We start from the raw sequence: 21,220 nt of genomic DNA on the forward strand, positions 1-21,220 counted from the left end.
TTATATTTATATATTTCCTACCCCTCTACCTCCTCCTCCTCCCTCCATCTCACGGTGTTGGAGGGTGTCTGTGTTTTTCTCCTCCGCCAGCCTACGTCAGCCTCGCACGGCGCGCATTGTCATGGTCCGGCTTGATCATTCACCACAGCCTCATAGTATCAAAACACACCCGTGATAATGCGCCCACGGGAGCAAACGAGGCGGCTTATATCGATCTCGGATTGGATTTTTAAAATCCACATAATATCACTTAAGGATTCATATCATGACCTTTGGGTGTGATGTGATTTGTGCTCTGGCATCCTATAAAATAACCTCAGAAATAAAGCCATAAATTCACCTTTTAGAGGTTATTACAGCCAATCTAGGCCTAATAAACTTATCAAAAAGAGCCAGCGCATATGCCACCACAAACTAGTTATATCACCTATAAAAGTAGTTTTGTATTGCAGGGTGGGTACATTTCCACAGCATATGCCTGTAAAATCTCAAATCCTTTGTTCTGGTCACCGTCACACACACAAAAGGTCATTTTTTCACAGCCGTGTTCTCCTATTAGGAAAAGCACGAGTGTTACTATGAACGTTAGCGATGGCTCTGCTCTATTCGAGCATCCTGTAAACTGTGAGTGTGAGTCAGCACAGCGGCATGACCCCGAAACTGAAGCAGTCGTCATTAATTTCAACATTTCTACCTGTGCTTTTTCTTTTTCTGTGAGTGATGCATGATATACATTAAACACATACACAGCATAGAGAAACGGTCAGTTCGCTTCAAAGACGAGTAGAGAGAGAGCTTTTTCCTGGAAATAATACTTTTATTGTTGCCATCGACATTTACAGTGTTTCTTTAAACCAGCAGTGTCACAGAATACTGAAAATATTAATTATGATTTTTGTTTATATTTGATAATCATACATTATAAGGGACTTGGATCGGTGAAGAGAAGAGTTGTCGAAGATACGAGCAGTGGAGATGATCTTCCTCTGAAGCGCTTCTTTAGAGTCAGGGTGAGGAGCTCTGTCATTCTGGAAGTACTCTGAGCACAGCCGCTACTCCTCCACATCTAAAGGAGCCTGCTGAGGTGGATCGGTCATCTGAATATGATGCCTCCTAGGTTAAATGTTTTGGCCATGTCTTACCATGAGCAAACCTTGGGTTAGACCCAGAGTATGCTGGAGAAATTAAATCTTTATATCCCTCTTTCTCTGGCTTGGGAATGTCTCGGTCTCTCCCTCAGAAGACCTGCAGGAGGTGGATGCATGCATGTATGGAACTGGCCTAAAACTAGTAACTCAAACCATCGCCGAAGACGATTTAATGTAAATGTTATTAGATTAACAGCCTCTTTAGATTTTTACTGTATATGTCCTGCTAACAGCTGTTCACACAGTGTTGTCTTTGCTGGCGTGCTGAGCATCAAGCCCCCTGTGATGGGCCATCTGCCCTGCTGATGCGTTCATGGGTAAAACTCTGCAGATAAATTTGACCTCTGCCCCTCATGCGAGGAACAAATAATAAATAAAAATAAACGATCACAACGCTGAAGGCTCAGACTTTCTGTTTGTATCATAGTGAGTTCACAGTGACACTGTCCTGTGAACGTCTTTAGCTTTATTTGGAGTCTGTAAACAGCAAAGAGAGCTCAGGATTTTAAAATCTCATCTCTCCAGCTCTCCCGGTCCCGCCTTTGTCGCTTTCGGGCTAGTTCTGGGAAGTATGCGCTGTTGTAAGGCCTCTCCCTCTCGCTCACTTCCCTCCCAGGCTCCTTTCCTTTGCCACTCCTCTGCTCCAGAAGTGCCTGGGCTCTCCTCCTTTCCTCAGCCTCCCTCTGTAAACGCTCAGCACGTAACCTTTCTATCGAGCTGGAAGAGACCAGACAGACATTTTGTTACCGACCTGCTTTGATATTCACCACAAGATCGCTTTAATTTGACTTGAGCCTCAGTAAAATACTAAGGGGGGATAAAACGTCCAGACAATCAATACTGGTATTCTTACCTCTCTCCGCTGCTCCTCTTTTCCCCTTTGTCTCTTTTTTCCTTTTTCTTGCTCTTGTGCTCCTTTCTGTCTTTCTCTCCGAGAGCTTTCTTCATATCTTTCAAAGGATCCAAACTATCCTTCAGTCTACGATCCTTCTTCTCTCTCTCCTCTTCACTTATCCCTTTTCTCTTTTCTTTTTCTTTGCTCTCCTCTTTGTCTTTGCTGCTTTTCAGATACCACGGCGTGACCTCAGACCCCGGCTGGGGTCCCAATGACACCAGTAAGCCAATGGCTCTTTCCTGCTTCTCCTAGAAAAAAACCCACAAAAACAACAACAGGAAACAAATATTTTGTGTTATTTTTTTTTAGACAATACCCAACAGATAGGAGAATGTAAATATCTGAGTAGCCAGATGGGACATTAACCTGTCTTTAACCTTCCACGAGCTCCATAGTACTTGTTCCTAAGTGCAAATAGCAGAGCTAACTGTCTGAGGCATCATGTGTGTCACATGCTGTGTGCTATTTGAGCAGCTCCCTCACATAAAACCAGCAGTGGGAAGATGTCAAAAGCAAACTATTTCTTGTTGAGTGATAAAGGAAAACAGTGGAAAAAAATGCGACCTGATACACCCGACCTATTCCAAGCTAAAGTCGAAAAGGTGTAGAAGAGCAGATAAATTGCTTTTTGATTTGTCTCTATCTTAGCTTCATATTGTTAAAACAGGAAGTTGTTGATGGGGTAGGAAAGTTTGAAAGGTATGAAACTGGTAAAAGTTTTTGTATTTTGTAGGTTTGGCCTGTGGGTGTGGGAAAATTAGTTTCTGGTGCTACATAAAAAAAACAAAAAACAAAAACAAACAAAAAAAAACAATAACAAGTTTCACTTACATGTATGAAATTCTGTAGCCTGACTTAAACCCGCAATATTTAGAAAAAAAAAGCCTCTTGGAGACATGCTCTAAACCCAACAGGAAGTCCACTGTTTTAAATGTAAAATGCTTTTTTTCAGGCAGTACACTTTATCAAACTCCTCTTAGAGAACCTTAATCTAAAGACCTTGGCAATGCCAAACTAAGAAGTATTTGAGTTTGTGTTGTCTGGTGCGTCCATGTCAGCTCAGCAAATTTTGATTAGTTGCCACAAAAAGCTCTTATAACTCAAATGTACACTGTCCACTCTGTCCTGAGCTTGACGTCCTGGAAGCGAGTCTGGAGACATCTACACACAGTCAGCGTGACAGCTAGTGGCAACAGGAAATCAGCATTAGTTGATAAATGGTGGCTGATAATATCCCTTTTGAAATCCAAACACACAATACAGCAACGTGACATACAATTAGTAGGTGTTCTTGAAAGAAAGAAAGTGCTTATACAAAGTGTTTGGAAGTAGTGCATATACACATATGTATATACATGAAAGGTTACCAAGGAAACCAGAAACGTTTTCAAGAGCGTTTTCAAAACGCTGCGTTTTCCATACGCTGCGTTTTCCATCAGCGAAAACGCTGTCTCAGTGTGGACAGGAGGCCGAAACGGAGAGAAAACAATGCGTTTTCAAACGACAACGCATTAGTGTGGACGTAGCCTGAGTGTAGCGTATCTCATTATGCACCGAGGTGTTTCCCACCACACCACTTCAAAAATTCAACTTCCTGTTGAGTTCTGAATTTACTGAAGCAAATAATTTAAATGAACTAAAACACAACAACTGTTATGGATATTCTCTGCCATTAAAACAGGACACACAATAAACTAATATACTTCAGCAAATCATTAAATAAATGTAAATGGTACTAAAGTGCCTCTGCTTTGCCATCAGCAGCATTTTGGCATTTTCTGACCTGTGATTGGAAAGCCTTGATCACATCCACGAGCTTTAACTTGTATTTATATTGTCTGTCTGAATTAATTTCCCCCCGTCTCATGCTCCATCTATTTACGCTGCGTGCATATATACAGGCACTGGGCTGCAGAATAGATTCAGCAGGTATAACGACAACAAGACAAAAATTTAAACTGATTGCATTGCTTTTTAAAGTCTGGTGATAACAAACCATTCAAATGACATTGAGAAAACTACACCCACTAATGATGAGATAAGATAAGAATCATTTTTTCTCTGGCAACATTTCAAAAACATATTTAGCATTTAGCATTTTTGTGACTGAGCTGAAAAGCAAGATTTTGCAGATCCACTCCTAACTACTAAAGGTTTTTAATGGAAAAAATAAAAATGTAAATGGTATTCAGCACTGGACCTGCAACCACAGACCATGCAGGACACTGAACCCAGATGTGGTACCAAACTAGCAAAATCTTTGCTATCATTCAGCTGCTACGCCAGAGCAAAAGAAAAGCGTGAAAGAGAAGACTGACAGAAGCAGCAGCACGGACACCTTTTCTTCTTTCTTTTCCCTGAGATACTCCTCATTCCCCTTCTTCTCCGAGGACTCCTCCAGGGGGAAAAGATTGAGATGCTCCAGAGCTCCACTTCCTCCACCCTGTTCCTCATCACCGTCATCTCTGCTTCCTCCTGTTGACTGAAGAGCAGCTCGGGCTTTCCTTCTCAGATACTCTGTACGTGCCTGTAAACAATAACCAACAATTAAAGGACATTCATGGGCACGGTAAAGCTTATTATACCTTCATAAGAAAAAACTAAGCTCAAATCATAAATACTTAAGTTTTCTACTGGTGCCAATTTAGAGGCGTACAGTACATTTACAGCAATCTGAATAGTAACACATAGGAAATGTTAGCATTGATTTCCAGGTGTTTTTTTTTTTTTTAAATATTAACAAAAGACAGCATACAACAGTAAATGTGTTGTTTTTTACAATTGTAAAGGATAGACGTGCACTGAAAAAACACTGAGTAATTCAAAGATCTGAAATTTTGTAGAATTATACCATCAGAACTGCAATTTGAACAGCTCTTGCACATTAGTAATGCAGTATTTCACACAAATAAACCTGATCAGTGATTAAATATTTACACAGTGTCAAGTACACAGTGTGACTTTCAAGGATGATTGCAACCAAAAACACCATTTACATTCATTTTAGTGCCACATGTGAGCTTTATGCTTTATGTATTGGTGAGGAATTTTATAGATGTACTAGATTGGGGCTGTATGATATCACAATACAACACACTCACGAATTTTTACTCTGCAATATTGATAAACACTATCTCGAGGTTTATTCTGTGGGCATCTTTCCATGGTATTTTTGAAGCCCTGTAATAAACGTTCTCATCAAGAAGGTTAGAAATTGTAATGTTTATCAAACCAATCTTAAGTTGCTTTGAATACAGCTTTGGTTTGAAGTGATTTTGTTCTGGATTCTAGTGAGAGATCTATTAGGGATGCAGTGATTGCAAAACTCTGGACCAATACTGATGTTTAAAATAACAACTTGTTTGTTTTTTAATTAGTATATTACATATTTTTACCTTTAACTATCCACCCTTTTTTGGCAGGGGAAATAAAGAAAAGATCACTACACCGTTTGAACATTTAGTCAGCACAAAAGTTAGCTGACACATCAGAGAGACAATGCTAATCAGCAGTCAACAAGGACAGTATCTGATGCTCATACACTCTACCTATCATAATGCATAAGTGGTTGCTAATATTTAGTCTGCTTTCACTTTGTTGTTTCATAAAAACAGAGTGTTTCCTGTCTCAGTGTGGGCCTTTTAAGGGGTTCTGGACATCTGGGTTACGTTACGTATCAAAGGTCTATATGTTTTCCAATACATTTTGTCTATTTGATCAACAAAAATTTATTTTAAGCTTTAGTAAGTTAAATAAAATGGTTAAAAATATTTTTTAGTGACAGTGGATGCCAAAAAAAACCCCTCACTGATGGGCTCAAGGCTTCTTTAAATACAGTAAAACCCTAATAATCTCTGCAATGCAACACATAAGTGTAGCAGAGAACAATCTGTTCTCGCATGATAACATTTTATTCCGTCTCTGCACGGCCCACTACATTGTACACCCTGTGATACTGAGCTACTTCAATGTCATCTCACGTTTCCTGTCCTTTACTTTACTTTAATGTACAGTACTGACATAAATTTTTTTGGGTAACTTTTCTGTAATACATTTGATTTCAAAAAAATTTCTGCCTTTTTAATATATTTATTTTTTATATTTGCATCCCATTATAAAAAGCTTTATTCTAGATATTTATTTATTGTGCAAAATGTAAATTAAAAAGAGAATGCATTAATTTGCATTTTGCAATTTTTATTCACAACTGAAAACATAACCAATGTTTTAAGTGATTTTGTTGGCAGCAACAGATCTCAAAAAGTTGGGACAGTGGTAACAAAAGGCTGGAAAAGTAAGCTTAACTAAAAGGAAACAGCTAGAGGAATATTTTGCAACTAAGTTAACTGCCAACCGCTCAGTAACATGACTGGGTATGCAAAAACTGTGTCTACAAGTTGTGTACCAATTTCAGCATAAAGCTCCTCAATGTAAAGTTACAAAGACTTTGAATATCAATACTAGATGCCTGTGATTTTTGGCAACACAGGCAACAGTGCAGTAAAAATAGGCAGGATTCTGTCATGGAGTCACTGCATGGGTTCAGGAACACTTCCAGAAATTACTGTTACACTTCGAAGTAGCCATATGTGAACATGATACAAAAACGCTGCCTTTTCTGGGCCAAAGCCTATTCGAAATGGACTGAGGTACTGTAGAAAACTGTTTCTCAAGGTACAACATGTGCATTAGTGCCTATGGAACTGGCAGCTTGCAAATCTGGAAAGGTACCATCAGTGCTTCAAGGTATATTTAGGTTTACTTAATTTAAAAATCCTCACTGTTTTCAGCAACACTTTACACAGTATTCTAACTTTTTTGTAACTAGGGTTGGACTAAGAGCATCTCAGGTAGGCTCTACTGAAAAAGGACATTTACTGTACACTTTTATTATAAATGAGTACGTTTTTTTTTTAAGTTGTTCAAGTTAGTAACCTTGCTTCTGATCATATCTGGTTTAAATTTGAGGTATCCTGCTCAGACTACATGGGAAACAGAGCAGAAAGTAGGTACAGTAACAGCACGCCACCGTCATCCATCCGGAGTCACCTCTTGCTCCGCGCGCTCCACGCGACGCTTGGCCTCGCGCTCCTCCTCTGCTGCCTGGGCCTCGTCCCTCCGCACTCGAGCGACGTTGTCTTTGTTGCGGACATGCCAGCTCTTCTTCGGAAGGATGTTCATTGTTCCCTTGGCGACTGTTACTACTGTAGGTTAGCAGTCGGCTAGCAGCGGCAAAAGTGGAAGGAAAACGTGAATAAGTTCCCTAAAATAAAGCCGCTAGTTGTGGAAGGAAGTGCGTCAATGCCCCAAAGCGGAAAATAGAATAAAAATATATAAATATACAAAAACAAACTTTATATTTGCAGCTTTGACCTCCCAAGAGGCAGAGCTAACGAGCTAATGTTAGCCGATGTTTGCTACTTTCCACATCTACTTTACCTTAAGGACTCAGCACCACGCAGAGATATCACATTTCCGCCAATTTAGCAATATTTTTTTTAACATTTTACTCTCTAAAACAGGGTCCAGGCACTGTCACCAACTTGCTGAGTGAAGAATTTCTCTTGTTGGACAGGTAGCAGGAGCTCACAGGAACAGGCAGACCCAAACAGGAAGTAAACAGTAGCTCCATGTTGACGCAATAACACAATGGCGACAGCAGAGGGGGCTGTTATGTTTCTCATTTTATTTTATTATGTAAAGAAAAGAATATCTGCTTTGAAGGACAGACAGAAAAGGCACTAATCTATTTACATAGTGGAAATATTATACTCTAATAACGATCAAGTTTTAATTCTCCTTCTTTATGTATTCCTTTAAAAAAAATCACAACTTTTAATACAGTTATCTTCGTGCAGACATGTGTGGTAAAACCTAGCCTGGATTAAATTATAAACATAAAAACAAGTCTTATTATGTTATTTTCAAGACGGTAAATCCTTGCCCATATGTTGTGTTCAATCTTGTACTCCTGCATGATGTGTCGGTATATGAGCTTGCCGACTCAGGCTCTCAATCTGCTTGATCAGGAACTGTTTGTCACGGCTAGGGATGGGTATCGAAAACCGGTTCTTGTTGAGAACTGGTTCCCACTGTTTCAATTCCTTGGAATTGTTTGCCATTATTGCAAACGATTCCCTTATCGATACCAGTCGCTCCGAATGATGTCACCGCGTTGCGCAGCGCCATTTACCTGGCAGGAAACATGGCGGCTTAAACGCTCAAAAGTTTGGTTATACTTTACGAGAACGGATGACAACAGGGCAACTTGCAATACTTGCAAAGTAGATATTTCATTTAAGGGAGGAAACACTACGAATATGCAAAAGCATTTGCTCACAAAACACGCGATAACCTTAAATGAATGTCGTGTTTTTAATTCCGCCCCGGACTCGTGAATCTCAACCCAGCAGCAGCGGTAACGTTTGCACGTCCTCTCCCGTTAATGCGACAGGTAAATAATCAACTAACAGTGCATATTATGTTAGCGCGATCTGCCTTATTACAAAACCTGCCATTACTGTGCGCTGCATTTAGGTGACCATGATGAGAGAGACATCTGGCTGGCTCAGATGCTGGCATTTCTCGCTGCAGTCTACCGGTAGCGTCTCCTTTCAGGCCAGGATAGACGAATGTCACCGAGCAGTGACTAAGTTTGTGGTAAAAGGCTTGCACCCATTTGCCACAGCACATGCCCCCGATTTTCGGTAAGTGAATGTGTTTAATTGTAGGCAGGGACATTACTGGATATTCTTGTGTAATTGCTACAGAATAATTTATGTTATACTTTGTTATTGCTACAGAAGAATATTTATTTTATTATTTTACATTTACAATTTTTTTTCCCGGGGACCCTGTGACACCCCATTGAAGAACCATAGGCTGTGGATCTCTTAAGATCTCACTGTTGGGTTTGTAAGGCCATGTTACTCTCTGACAAAGTTGTACTTTTGTATTTTCTTACTCAGTTCTATATAGCATTTGTATTCTATTTTATTCTATTGTATATATTATTCTATTTTTATTCTATTGTATATAGTATTTTATTTTATTTTATTGCATTCCTGTGTTTTCTAATTTCTGCTACATAACTTTGCACTTTTGCTGTAACAAAACAAATTTCCCACCTGTGGGACTAATAAAGGTCATCTTATCTTATTCCTAAATTTCTATCTTGTTCAAAGAGAAGATATAAAACAAAGTTCTAAGCTAATCGACCTTAGTGTTCTCCTTTTTTAAAAAGAATCGATAAGAGAATCGATAAAGAATTGAATCATTAAACAGAATCGAAAATGGAATCGGAATCGTGAAAATCTTATTAATACCCATCCCTAGAGTAGGACGCATTGTAGGGTAGCAAACATCGTTGGAAAACACGTTTTCAACACTGCAGGTTACCTGGGTGTAATGTTTTTCAGCTAAAAAGAAACATGGTCTGACTCCACAGTAAATAGAGAAGGGAGACATTGGCTGTATCCCTATGTATCCATATGAACAGGATAAAAATATGAAAACTATACAGAAATACAAAACTATACCGGATTATGAACTATGCAAGTTATAAACAGTTGTAAACAGAATGATTGTCTATACTGCATTTACAGTAATTCAATTCAATTCAGTGTTATTTATATAGCGCCAAATCACAACAAAAGTCGCCTCAAGGCGCTTTATATTGTACAGTAGATTCTACAATAATAGATACAGAGAAAAACCCAACAATCATATGACCCCCTATGAGCAAGCACTTTGGCGACAGTGGGAAGGAAAAACTCCCTTTTAACAGAAAGAAACCTCCGGCAGAACCAGGCTCAATCTGCACTTTATTTTACTATAAAATAAAGTGCAGATTGTGGATAAGCCAACTGATTAATTAATACAAGCAAATAGCATCAAATAATTCTTTAATATTTCATCATTTTGAATGAGGAAATCCACATTTTGTAAATAATTTCCCCCCTGTTCATGTCAGGCCAACCCACCTGGTGTTCTGGCCCTTCTTGATGAAGAGTGCTGGTTCCCTCGGGCCACAGATCGCTCATTTGTGGAGAAGCTGTCTGCTGAGCAAGGCAGCCATCCAAAATTCTTCAAATCAAAGCAGCCACGTGGGGAAGCTGACTTCTCCATTATTCACTACGCTGGAAAGGTATCCCTTGACTTTTGTTTTTCTTTAATCTATCCTTTCAAATTTAGGCAGCCCACATTTTGACTTTCAGTGATGATCTGTCTCAGCTTTGATTTCTATCATGTGACCTCTCCTTCCACAGGTGGACTACAAGGTAAATGATTGGTTAGTGAAGAACATGGATCCCCTGAACGACAATGTGGCGTCTCTTCTCCACCAGTCGTCTGATCATTTTGTCTCAGAGCTTTGGAAAGAGGGTGAGACTTTCTGTTTCACACACTTTCTAAATGCTGCCTTTTGTCAGGGTCTTTGGTCGGAGTGACCCAGGACCCTGTGCAGTTATGAATTATATTGTGATATGTATATGTGATTCTATGCTACTGTTTGGTGTTCCACATATTGTAGGTGTAGGCAGGGTGTGTGTTTGTATATATGTTTGGCTGCAGGATGGATGTCAAGCACCTGCAGTCCTGACGGGTGTGGTCCTGCTGGAGGACTGGCCACGCCTGAAGCCCCTGCCACACACACCTGCTGCTGATCAGGCTCGTCGGGGGAGCTATTTAAGAGACCAATGAAGCTCCCACCGACGCGAGATCATTACGTGTGACTCCACGTTAGTCTTCCGGTTGAGCTTTGTTAGTGTGTGTATGCCCGCGGTTGTATGTGTCCTGACGGCTGCTTCTATTGTGTCCCCAGGAGAGGTGTGGAGTGCCAGACAGCAGCCAGCATGGGGAGTGCTGAGACACGGGAGCGGAGAGCACGAAGACACGGACTTGTCAGGGAAGACACGACACGGGAGTCAAGGGAGAGCACGGGGATTTATTGTTATTTTCCATTCACTGTAAATAAATGCACTGCTGCCTGGGTCCCCCTTTCCTCACTTCCCCCACGGTTGGCCATCGTCAACTGTGACACCTTTACAGATTTTGTATTGAAAACTTCAGCATTTTTTGCAACTGTGCCAGTTATAAATATTTAAGCTATTCTGGTGCAAAAATGTATTAACGTTACTACATTTCTCTCCTCTCTTACATGCTGTTTCTTTCTCACTTTCTTCTGTTCTGTCTCCTTCTTGTCTTCTCCTCTTTTGCCTGCTCTTTTCCCTTTTTGGGCTCCTTCTTTCCTTTCCTATGATCTTGCTCCCTGTGGTCTCCTGATGCTTCCCGATCAGACATTCAAAATCTTCCTCGTGTGTACTTCTTTGACTCCTACGCCACACTGCAGACTAATGGCACAGACAGTAGGTTTTTGTACCTCCTTACAATCCTCCCTCAAACTTAGGGTGAACAAGGCAGGCAGGAACTGTTTTAAGGTAGTTTACTGCAACAAGTTTACAAGCAAGGAAAATTGGAGACCAGATACCAAGGGCGTAGATTTGGCATGGGCGGAAGGGACATGTCCCCACCAATATCCAGCGATTATTAAATTGTCCCCACCAATAATTTGATCTCTTCCAGTAAAGAAAAACAAACCCGATAGAAAGAAAAAAACAATCTGTCAAAACGTCTCATTCACCCAGCGGTGCAGAAAGAGTTAAATTACGTTCTCTACTGGAGTCCGACCTCATGTGACAAATATGGCCAATGTGATTGGCTGTGCCTTTCGGGGAGCTCTGTTTAGTTTTAGCAGCGGCAAGCCTGCGCTGCCAGGACCTGCAAGGAGGAGAAGAGGATGGCAGCACAAAGGAAGAACCTGGATATAAGAAAGTATTTTTCAAAGAAACCTGTAAGTAACTTAAAGTGAAGTTCACTCATAAAATGTGTCCGTCATAATAACGTTACAGGCTATGCTAGGCTTTGGCCCACATCAGTCTAAAATTGTATGTAACCATGAATAACGTGTTTTGGAAACTAACTGCACCACAGGCAGCACTATTAGTTATCTCAGTCTCAGAGTAGCATTTCTAATTTTGATTGAAACTGTCAGAGAAAACGGCAGCCTCGAGCAAGCCAGGATATTAGTTTACAGAGGCTGTTAAAATTATATGTCTAACGTTAAAATGTTGGTGACACAATAATTTCATCCTAATGGCACTGACATATTCATGGGGTTGATTTTTGAGATAAAATATCATGAGGTAGTCATGATTGTGCAAATATTCCACCTTGTAGTGCAGTTTGCACAAATTGTTTTAAAAGTGCACTCACCCTACAAACATTACTGACGAGTCAAGATCTGCACAAAGTGACAGAAACACTGAAGCAGCTACACATTTTATTCTTATTGTCATGTATGTCCTATTTGTCAGGTGACAGAAGAACCAACACAAAGCTCAGAGAGCAATGGTGATGCAAGATCACAGGTGAAATTGGATGATGACTTGGTGGTTCATTACTGTATTTGAAGCACATATGTGACTGCATGTATTTGGAACGTCTCACTGTTATTTATCAGGTGACAGAGGCAGCTCTGCCATGTTGTAGCTCGGACAGAGGTGAAGAGGGAAGGTCACAGGTGACTGACTGATGTTTTGGTGCTATAGATTAACTAGTATTTATTATCATGACAGTTGTTAGGCTGCTGATGTAAATTGATTCATTAGTGTACATTTGACAAAGAATCTGAATTTACATGTCTCACTTTTTATATGGCACGAATCAATCACAAGCATAACATAACAAATAAAAGTAAAACATTTAGAACAAAAAAGAAATCGCCATTTTGAATTGTTTTAAAAAACATTGTGAAAATCAGTTTTTTAATCTACCATTTAAAAATGTTTTTGAAATAAGATTTTAAAAAAAATGAAAATGAGTTTTTTGATTTTTTTTTTTTAAATTTGAAAATCATTTTTTTAAATGTGGAATTTGATAATGTTTTTATGCCAAAATGCCAAATTGATTTTAGCTACAGTTAACATTGCCAACCAATAGTAGTTTGTCATTTTCTGGATGATCCAGTAAAGTATAAAGTTATAGTTACCCATGGTAACAGTTTGGCTTCACGATGATCGAGCGACCAGAAACCGCGATTCCCAGCATCGCTCAGCGGAACCTAGAGGGCTACATGGGCTTTGCCAACCTCCCAAACCAAGTATACTGGAAGTCTGTCAAGAGAGGGTTTGAGTTCACATTAATGGTTGTAGGTGAGTCTCGGGAAATCAACTTTCATCAACTCCCTGTTCCTGACTGACCTCTACTCTAAGGACTGCCCTGGCCCTGATTAAAAAGACTGGTCAAGTGGAATAGAGTATAGTTTTAATAAAGGAGGGAGGAGTCCAACTAACCCTAACCATCGTGGACACACCAGGGTTAGGCGAAGCAGTTGACAACAGAAGTGCTGGCAGCCTGTCATTAATTACATTGACAGCAAATGCAAAAGCAAATTCCTGAACGCTGAGTCGAGGGTCCACCGCAGGTCCTTACCTGACAACAGAGTCCACTGCTGTCTATATTTTATAGCGCCATCTGGACACGGCCTAAAATCTCTTGATACAGAATTTATGAAAAGACTACATGACAAGGTCAATGTCATACCTCTCATCGCTAAGGCTGACACATTCACCCCAGAAGAGTGCCATCTTTTTAAAAAACAGATTATGAAGGAAATACAGAAACACAAAATTAAAATCTACGAATTTCCTGATGTAGATGAGGATGAAAACGATAAGCTGGCCTGGAAGATCAAGGAAAAAATGCCGCTGGCAGTGGTCGGCAGCAATGTCGTTATCGAAGTGAATGGCAAGAAGGTCAGAGGTCGTCAGTACCCATGGGGTGTGGCAGAAGTCGAGAATGGGGAACACTGCGACTTCACTGTGCTGCGCAACATGCTGATCAGGACCCATATGCAGGATCTGAAGGATCCTGCACGGTCTCACCGCAAAATGGGAAAAACTAAACTGGTAATGCTAGCATAGCTTTCAAGCTAACATGCTTGACTGCCTGATTTCGTTACCCTCTCGGACGTTTGTCGGTTTATGCCTCGTGAGTGTCCATTGAAGCCTGGGTGGTAACAGTTTGGCTTCACGATGATCGAGCGACCACAAACCGTGGTTCCCAGCATCGCTCAGCGGAACCTAGAGGGCTACGTGGGCTTTGCCAGCCTCCCAAACCAAGTATACTGGAAGTCAAGAGAGGGTTTGAGTTCACATTAATGGTTGTAGGTAGGTGAGTCTGGTCTCGGGAAATCGACTCTCATCAACTCCCTGTTCCTGACTGACCTCTACTCTAAGGATAGGTTTGCCAACCGTCCCTTAAAAAACGGAATCGTCCCGTATTTACAAACAAAAGTACACGTCCCGTATTGAGCTAATAAGGGACGCACTTTGTCCCGTAATACAGTGAGAATCAAAAGTCTATAACTTTTAATGGAATTAACGCTTTGTTTGAAAACATAATTCCCAGCCCCTCTCCTGCTTTGTGACCAATGAGCTGACAGCACACTTATGACAATTCGAGTATAACCATTCAGATTACCACTTATCTCATTGGTCGAGGAAAGGTCGCTTACGGAGAAAATACCGGAAGACAACAGATGACCACAACAACAAGCGTGGCCAACAGGGAAACAAACGCCGACACTGCGGTGCAAGTCTCGGACGACAGTACACCTAAAGCTGGGCTTACACCGTGCGATTTTTTCAGTCGCGTTATTCAGCTCCTGCTCAAACTGCACGATTGACTCGCAGGGGTTAGAAGTTGGTAGGTCACGATGCAGGGTCTCACACTATACCGCCCGATGCAGTGTGAGCGGCTGCGGTGACACCCTCACGACGGGAGCTGGTCGTGAGGTGTTAATCGCTTCTCGTTACCCCACGTATACTACACGATGCATGATGAAGGCCAAAATCGGGCCGATCACCAAATCGGTCGCACGACTCAAAAATCGGCTCAAAATGGGCCAAAAATCGCACAGTGTAAGCCCAGCATTAGACCAGCAATGTTGGTTCCCCTCAGAGAAAGAAAAAAAAGGTTGCAAAAGTACAGGGAGGAATGGGAAAAGGAAAACACCTGGCTGGAAAAGTGCAGGACAACACCTATAAAGCGCACTGCACTTTGTGCCGGCGCACCTTTTCCATAGGCATGCTTCTAATGGTGGGCACATGAAGAACATGGGGGGCGTGAAAGCTCAGGGAACCCTTAACCAATTTTTTGTCCACCAGGCCACGGCAGAAGCAGATATGGTATGTAAACACTGGTTTGTTTTTTTTAAACCTTCTGGTTAAGGTTAATATGGGCATGTGCAGTGAATATCAGCGCTATGTGGCCAGAAGTGTGATAATATAATTTATTTTGTGTAATAAACAACTGCAAGGATAGATGATTACAACAAATAGATGACTAATACATAAAAGTAATACATAGATGAATAATGATGATGAGTTATGATGCGTAATCATGGGAACAAGTGGGTTTACAAACAGGAGCAGCTGATTAGCATTAGAAAATCTGAAATAATGCCTCAACTGAAGCCAATTGTACTAAATGCACTATATGTGCACTGTTACAAGAATGTTTTTCGTTCTATTGTTTTCTATTAAGTTATATAATTTTAAGTTAAGCAGGACAGAGTTCTTTTAAAGAAAGATTTACTTATATTCTCAAAAGTTAAGCATGACAGGCTTCTGTTTAAGAAAGAGACCTGTTTTATTGTGTTAATGTTGTCATTTTGAGCTAAAAATAAATGGCTAAATGATCATTTGTTTCCCATATGGTCATATCAGAAAGAATATGCATCTACTTAAATCAAATTCAAGTCAAATGGTTAAAAAAATAATTTCACACACACAAAAAAGAGCTACAAAATTCACCACACTGGGAAGGGTGAAGACAACTGGGGTGCCCGGCCCTGGCCACGAGGTGTCCCTTATTTATTTTTCAGGGAGTTGGCAACCCTATCTAAGGACTACCCTGGCCTCTCCCCTCCCCTCCGTTTTTTTTTAGCTTTTAAGTAAAAATAAAACTATGTAGAGTTGGTTTACATTCCCAAGCTCGTTCACTTGTTAGCAATTACTATTATTAAGTTAAAGGACTTTATCTCGCCAGACACACAAAACAAGCAAAACACACATTTTTAAAATTAGCAAATGCATCTGAGCAATTTAGAAATTACAAATTAAAACTAAGCTATTAAAACTTGCCTCCTGTACTTTGAATAGTTTTATTAGCAAATACATGTTTCTCCTATTCCATATGCATCTTTTAATACTTCTTGTTTTCTTGTTAGTCACCCAAAAAAGACATTTTGAGGTCTGTATAGGAATTTCTTTTATTCATGTATTATTGTTTAACAAGTGAATTAATAGGTTAATGTGTCGGTGTAAAAACGGTAAAACAGTGGGGTAAAAACAATGAAAATGGAAAAAACAGAGTAAACAAAGGAGAAAAAAAAGAGTGTAGAAATGTGCGTCAGAGGAATCGTGTCCAACTAGTATAAAGTTTACCTTAAATAGTACTTACAGACTTATGTTCACTGTTTAATCTGTTTACTGTCACCTGGATTTGCTGCTGCCATGCTTTGCGTTAGTTCTCCATTTGGTGTGTTGATAGCAATTTTGAATATTCTTACACGGTAAAAAAAAGTTTTTAATGTAGAGTTTGAAAATGTTTTTGTAATTAGATTTTTTTTAAAAGCATTTTGAAAATGAGTTTCATTTTTTATTTGAAAAAGCACAAAGCAGATTAAAAAAAAAAGAAAAAAAGGTTAAAAATCTCATTTTTGGGGATTTTTACGTTTGGATGAAAGGCCCAAACCGACAGAAAAAGACAGCAAAAAAACAAAACAAAAAAAATACCTGTGTACATCTGTACGTAGCGTAAAGGAGTTAGTAGACTATTTTATTGTATTGCGTCCTGTAATTTATAGCAGTTTACTTTTATTTCTTTAATTGTTTACAAAAGATTTGTGGTGTGAAATTAACTGCAATGGAGTCTGAAAACAAAATTAGCTTTGGTCACCACAATGGTAATGTTTTTCTAAAATTAGGTTTTTAAAAAACATTTTGGAGATCATTTTTTTAATGTGGAATTCAAAAATCCTTTTTTTTTTTTTTTTTTTGAAAATAAGTTTTTTTTAAAAAACATTTTAAATACATTTTTTAATGTGAAATTCAAAAATGTAGATTAATAACAACAGTATTTTGTCTCTATCCACCAAATTCAAAAATGTTTTTTTTAAATGAGGTTTTTAAAAAACATTTTGATAATTAGGCTTATAACTCTCTTTTTTTTTTTTTTGCCTGTCCTGTTTGGTTCTTTTGCCATTAGAATTATTGTCTAATGGCGAAGAAAGATGCCCAACGGATTTACTTTACCAAATGGACCATCCCAACCTTGCCGTAATGGTCTATTTGATTCACCTTTTGTTGTTTATTTTATTTTTTATTTTCACTTGCTAGATACGGGACAGACTTGAATGAGGAAAAGAAAAGGGAGAAAGAAAGAGGGGGAATATATATATAGGCTTATAACTCTCAGTGAAAGTGTGGTGATAAGTGATGAAAAATTAAAGTGTGACATCTGCTATTAAAAATTTACCCCTGTCAGATGGTTCAAATATTCGTAGAGTTGAAGGACATCATCAACAACGTCCACTACAAGAACTACCGCAGTAAGAAAATTGCTGCGGTCACGTGTAACGGAGTGGACACCTCCAAGACCAAGGGCCAGCTCACCAAGAGTCCCCTGGCTCAGATGGAGGAGGAGCGCAGGAAGCATGTGATGAAAATGAAGAAGATGGAGGCAGAAATGGAACAGGTGTTTGAGATGAAAGTCAAGGAGAAGAAGCAGAAACTGAAGGACTCAGAGGCTGAGCTGGAGCGACGCCATGAGCAGATGAAAAAGAACCTGGAGGCGCAGTTCAAAGAGCTGGAGAAGAGGCGAGTGTTCGAGGAGGAGAAGGCCAGCTGGGAGGCTCAGCAGAGAATCCTCGAGCAGCAGAAGCCGGACGCCTCCAAGACGATGGAAAAGAACAAGAAGAAAGGAAAGGAGCTGAGGCATGGTCTCACCGCAAACTGGGAAAAACTAAACTGGTAATGCTAGCATAGCTTTCAAGCTAACATGCTTGACTGCCTGATTTCGTTACCCTCTCGGACGTTTGTCGGTTTATGCCTCAGTGAGTGTCCGTTGAAGGCTGGGTGGTAACAGTTTGGCTTCACGATGATCGAACGACCACAAACCGCGGTTCCCAGCATTGCTCAGCGGAACCTAGAGGGCTACATGGGCTTTGCCAGCCTCCCAAACCAAGTATGCAGAAAGTCAAGAGAGGGCTTGAGTTCACATTAATGGTTGTAGGTAGGTGGCTTCAGACAAGTTTGAAATGCTGGTGGATGACCTGAAGAAAACTGATGTTATTGTCTATAGCAGAAGATGGGTTCCCACACAGAACTGATAATGCACAGTTGTGCATATATGTCCGTTTTTTGGATGGCAAATTGCTCGGCTTACTACTGTTAGAGGGACACACAGCTGACGAAATAATGTTTGACAAGATTTCAGCTTTTTTTGAGGCAGAAATGGAACAGGTGTTTGAGATGAAAGTCAAGGAGAAGAAGCAGAAACTGAAGGACTCAGAGGCTGAGCTGGAGTGAGTCTGTATACTTGTGACGGATGGGGCTCCATCCACGGCAGGAAAAGTGAGTGTGGTCAGCAAAATATTTATTTTAATTTGAAAGGGAATTATCAAAATGTTTTTTGTTATTATTTGAAATGTGTAAAAAAAAAAAAAAGTTTGGTTATAGCTCCCCTTTTTTTAAATGGACCTTTTGGTGTGCATCTGTGAGCAGTCACCAGATTTACAGAGAAAAAAAGAATAAAACATTACTTGTTTTTCAATACAGTCTTGTGGGTTTGAAATTGATCATGATCTGCTGATCACTGGCTGCAAAAAAATATCTGGGCCAGATAAATTCCTCGGTTTGAAAATCTGGCCCAACTAACTTTTTAGTTGAATAGCCATGGTGTAGACTCACAACTTAGGAATGAACAAAGTGCATACAGAAAGCATGAATTGAAATTTTTTTTAAAGTAAATTAAGTATTCAAAAACAAATATCGGGATTTGGGTTGTGACAGCGGCTGTGTTGAATGTGGAAGCCACGTCCGAAGTTCCCATGACTCTGTCTTTCTAAATGGACGGACAGTAACTACGTGTGTATATGTGTGTAAAAACAGCAGATAGTCAGATTAATAACAACGGTATTTTGTCTCCACCATTGTCGAAGTAATCTCATGTAAACAATAGTGTGGCGCACAGCGTCACGTCAAAAATGGCGCACACCTTTGGCGTTGCATGACTAAATCTCAGTTTTCCTTGTCCACACGTAAACAACAGTTTTCGAAAATCTCCACCCTGGCAGGAGTTTTTAAAAATCACAGGTTTCAGTGATCGAAAACGCTGTTTACGTGTGGACGACAGGTGGTTATAAATTCAGTTCTTTTGCATTCTTTTGGCGGCAGAAAAAGACTGGACTCAGAGAGGTCAAAGCTCAAAAAATTATCTTTATTTTACATTTCCAGAAATGGAGACCCGAACACACGAAGACAAAAGCTCAGGTCTGAATGCAGTAGCAGCCAGCATGGTTATATTTCTGCAGCACGTCAAACACACACACTCAGTTAGTTCCTCTTTCTTTTTGACGCGGCTGTTTCGGCTCCCAACCGACTCTTCGGGTTGTTTTGTTGCTTTAATTAATTTATTATTAACAACAATATAAAATTATGCACAAAAGGAATTACTAAATCGAGAGCTGGCTGGCCTGAGAATGCCTTGGTGTTCCCCCGGATAAGCTGGAGGAGGTGGCTGGGGAGAGGGAGGTCTGGGCTTCTCTGCTTAGGCTGCGTGTTTTACGTGTTTTGGAGTTTGTATGTGCTTCGGGGTTTGTACGTGCTATGGAGTTTTTACATGTTTCGGAGATTTTACGTGTTTTGGAGTTTTTATGTGCTTAACTTCCTAGGACCTGGCATCCACATATGTGGACATCCCATTTTGGGTTATTTAAACCAAAATACTCAATTTTGCTCTACAAGGGCCTGATATCCACTTACAAGGACATTATACTGCTACTGTTCTATCGAAATTTTAAATGAATATCCTCATATGCGGCTCTCATTTTTCTTAGAAACAAAAAATCAGGTAAAAAAAAAAAAAAGAGTCTGGTAATTCTTTATTTTATCATTCATCAGGTCCCAATCAGCCCAAATATCAAAGAGAAATAATAATAGCTTCGGAGTTTTTACATGTTTTAGAGTTTTTACGTGTTTTGGAGTTTTTACGTGTTTTGGAGTTTGTATGTGCTTCGGGGTTTGTACATGCTTCGGGGTTTGTACGTGCTATGGGGTTTTTACGTGTTTTGGAGTTTTTATGTGCTTAAGGGTTTGTACGTGCTTCGGAGTTTGTACGTGCTATGGAGTTTTTACGTGTTTTGTACGTGCTTTGTCTCTAGCGGCCACCGTAAATATACTTTTATTTATTCACTCCACATAAAATGTAATAAATAAATCATATAATACAAAAACCAACTATTTACATTTTAACTTTTAACTATTTAAATTTTCAGCTTTTTCCTTTTAACCCTCTGGGGTCCAGGGTATAATTGGCCATTTTTGACTACTGTTCATTTAACCTCTATATTTCACCTTTAAAAACTGTTTGTCATGGCTTGTTTGGTATCATTATTTTCAGCACAACCTCAAATATCTGAAATTTGAGTTATTTTTTCATTTTGGCATATTATATTAGCACAATTGATCTAAATCCAGACAAAAAATTCAAAATCTGAGTAGAAAAAAGTTGTATTTTTCACTGTAAAACCCACAAACATATTTAACGAATCATTTTCATAACTCGAAATGCAAATAGAAATTGTACATTTCTAAAAATTATGCACAAGTTTTGCAAACAACAAAGTTATATGGTACTATTTACCTAAAAATGATCAAGTTTTAATTCTCCTTCTTTATGTATTCCTTTAAAAAAAATCACAACTTTTAATACAGTTATCTTCGTGCAGACGTGTGTGGTAAAACCTAGCCTGGATTAAATTATAAACATAAAAACAAGTCTTATTATGTTATTTTCAAGACGGTAAATCCTTGCCCATATGTCGTGTTCAATC

General features: G+C 39.5%; 1 protein-coding gene, 1 long non-coding RNA gene and 1 pseudogene across 3 annotated transcripts; 2 read left to right on the plus strand and 1 right to left on the minus strand.

Annotated features, from left to right (window-relative positions):
* Window positions 1–807: 807 nt before the first annotated feature.
* Window positions 808–7,664, minus strand: leng1 (leukocyte receptor cluster (LRC) member 1). Of its 2 annotated transcripts, XM_063488040.1 has the most exons (5): window positions 7,483–7,664; window positions 7,093–7,265; window positions 4,382–4,570; window positions 2,002–2,291; window positions 808–1,865 (listed from the first exon to the last, which is right to left on the minus strand). In XM_063488040.1, the coding sequence occupies exons 2-5, from the start codon at window positions 7,222–7,224 to the stop codon at window positions 1,646–1,648; spliced, it is 831 nt and encodes a 276-aa protein (XP_063344110.1). In that variant the 5' UTR covers window positions 7,225–7,265; window positions 7,483–7,664; the 3' UTR covers window positions 808–1,645. The 2 variants fall into 2 exon arrangements, with proteins under 2 accessions (XP_063344110.1, XP_063344109.1); XM_063488039.1 differs by having other exon boundaries at window positions 7,093–7,664.
* Window positions 7,665–8,682: 1,018 nt separating this feature from the next.
* LOC134637090 (uncharacterized) lies at window positions 8,683–12,594 on the plus strand. The gene is made up of 5 exons (XR_010095066.1): window positions 8,683–8,750; window positions 10,016–10,189; window positions 10,311–10,425; window positions 10,865–11,893; window positions 12,417–12,594. It is a non-coding gene; the product is annotated as an uncharacterized LOC134637090 (long non-coding RNA).
* A 520-nt stretch (window positions 12,595–13,114) lies between these two features.
* Window positions 13,115–18,141, plus strand: LOC134635474 (septin-7-like; annotated as a pseudogene).
* Window positions 18,142–21,220: the final 3,079 nt, after the last annotated feature.

This window comes from Pelmatolapia mariae, linkage group LG10_11, assembly GCF_036321145.2.
Source record: "Pelmatolapia mariae isolate MD_Pm_ZW linkage group LG10_11, Pm_UMD_F_2, whole genome shotgun sequence".
Taxonomy (NCBI): Eukaryota; Metazoa; Chordata; class Actinopteri; order Cichliformes; family Cichlidae; genus Pelmatolapia; species Pelmatolapia mariae.

Coding starts and splice junctions, on each gene's coding strand:
- leng1 (XM_063488040.1), bottom strand. CDS start 7,224: ATGAACATCCTTCCGAAGAAGAGCTGGCATGTCCGCAACAAAGACAAC. Junction 4,571..7,092: donor TGGAGCGCGCGGAGCAAGAG/GTGACTCCGGAT, acceptor TATTGTTTACAG/GCACGTACAGAGTATCTGAG. Junction 1,866..2,001: donor AAGAGGAGCAGCGGAGAGAG/GTAAGAATACCA, acceptor GGTCTCTTCCAG/CTCGATAGAAAGGTTACGTG.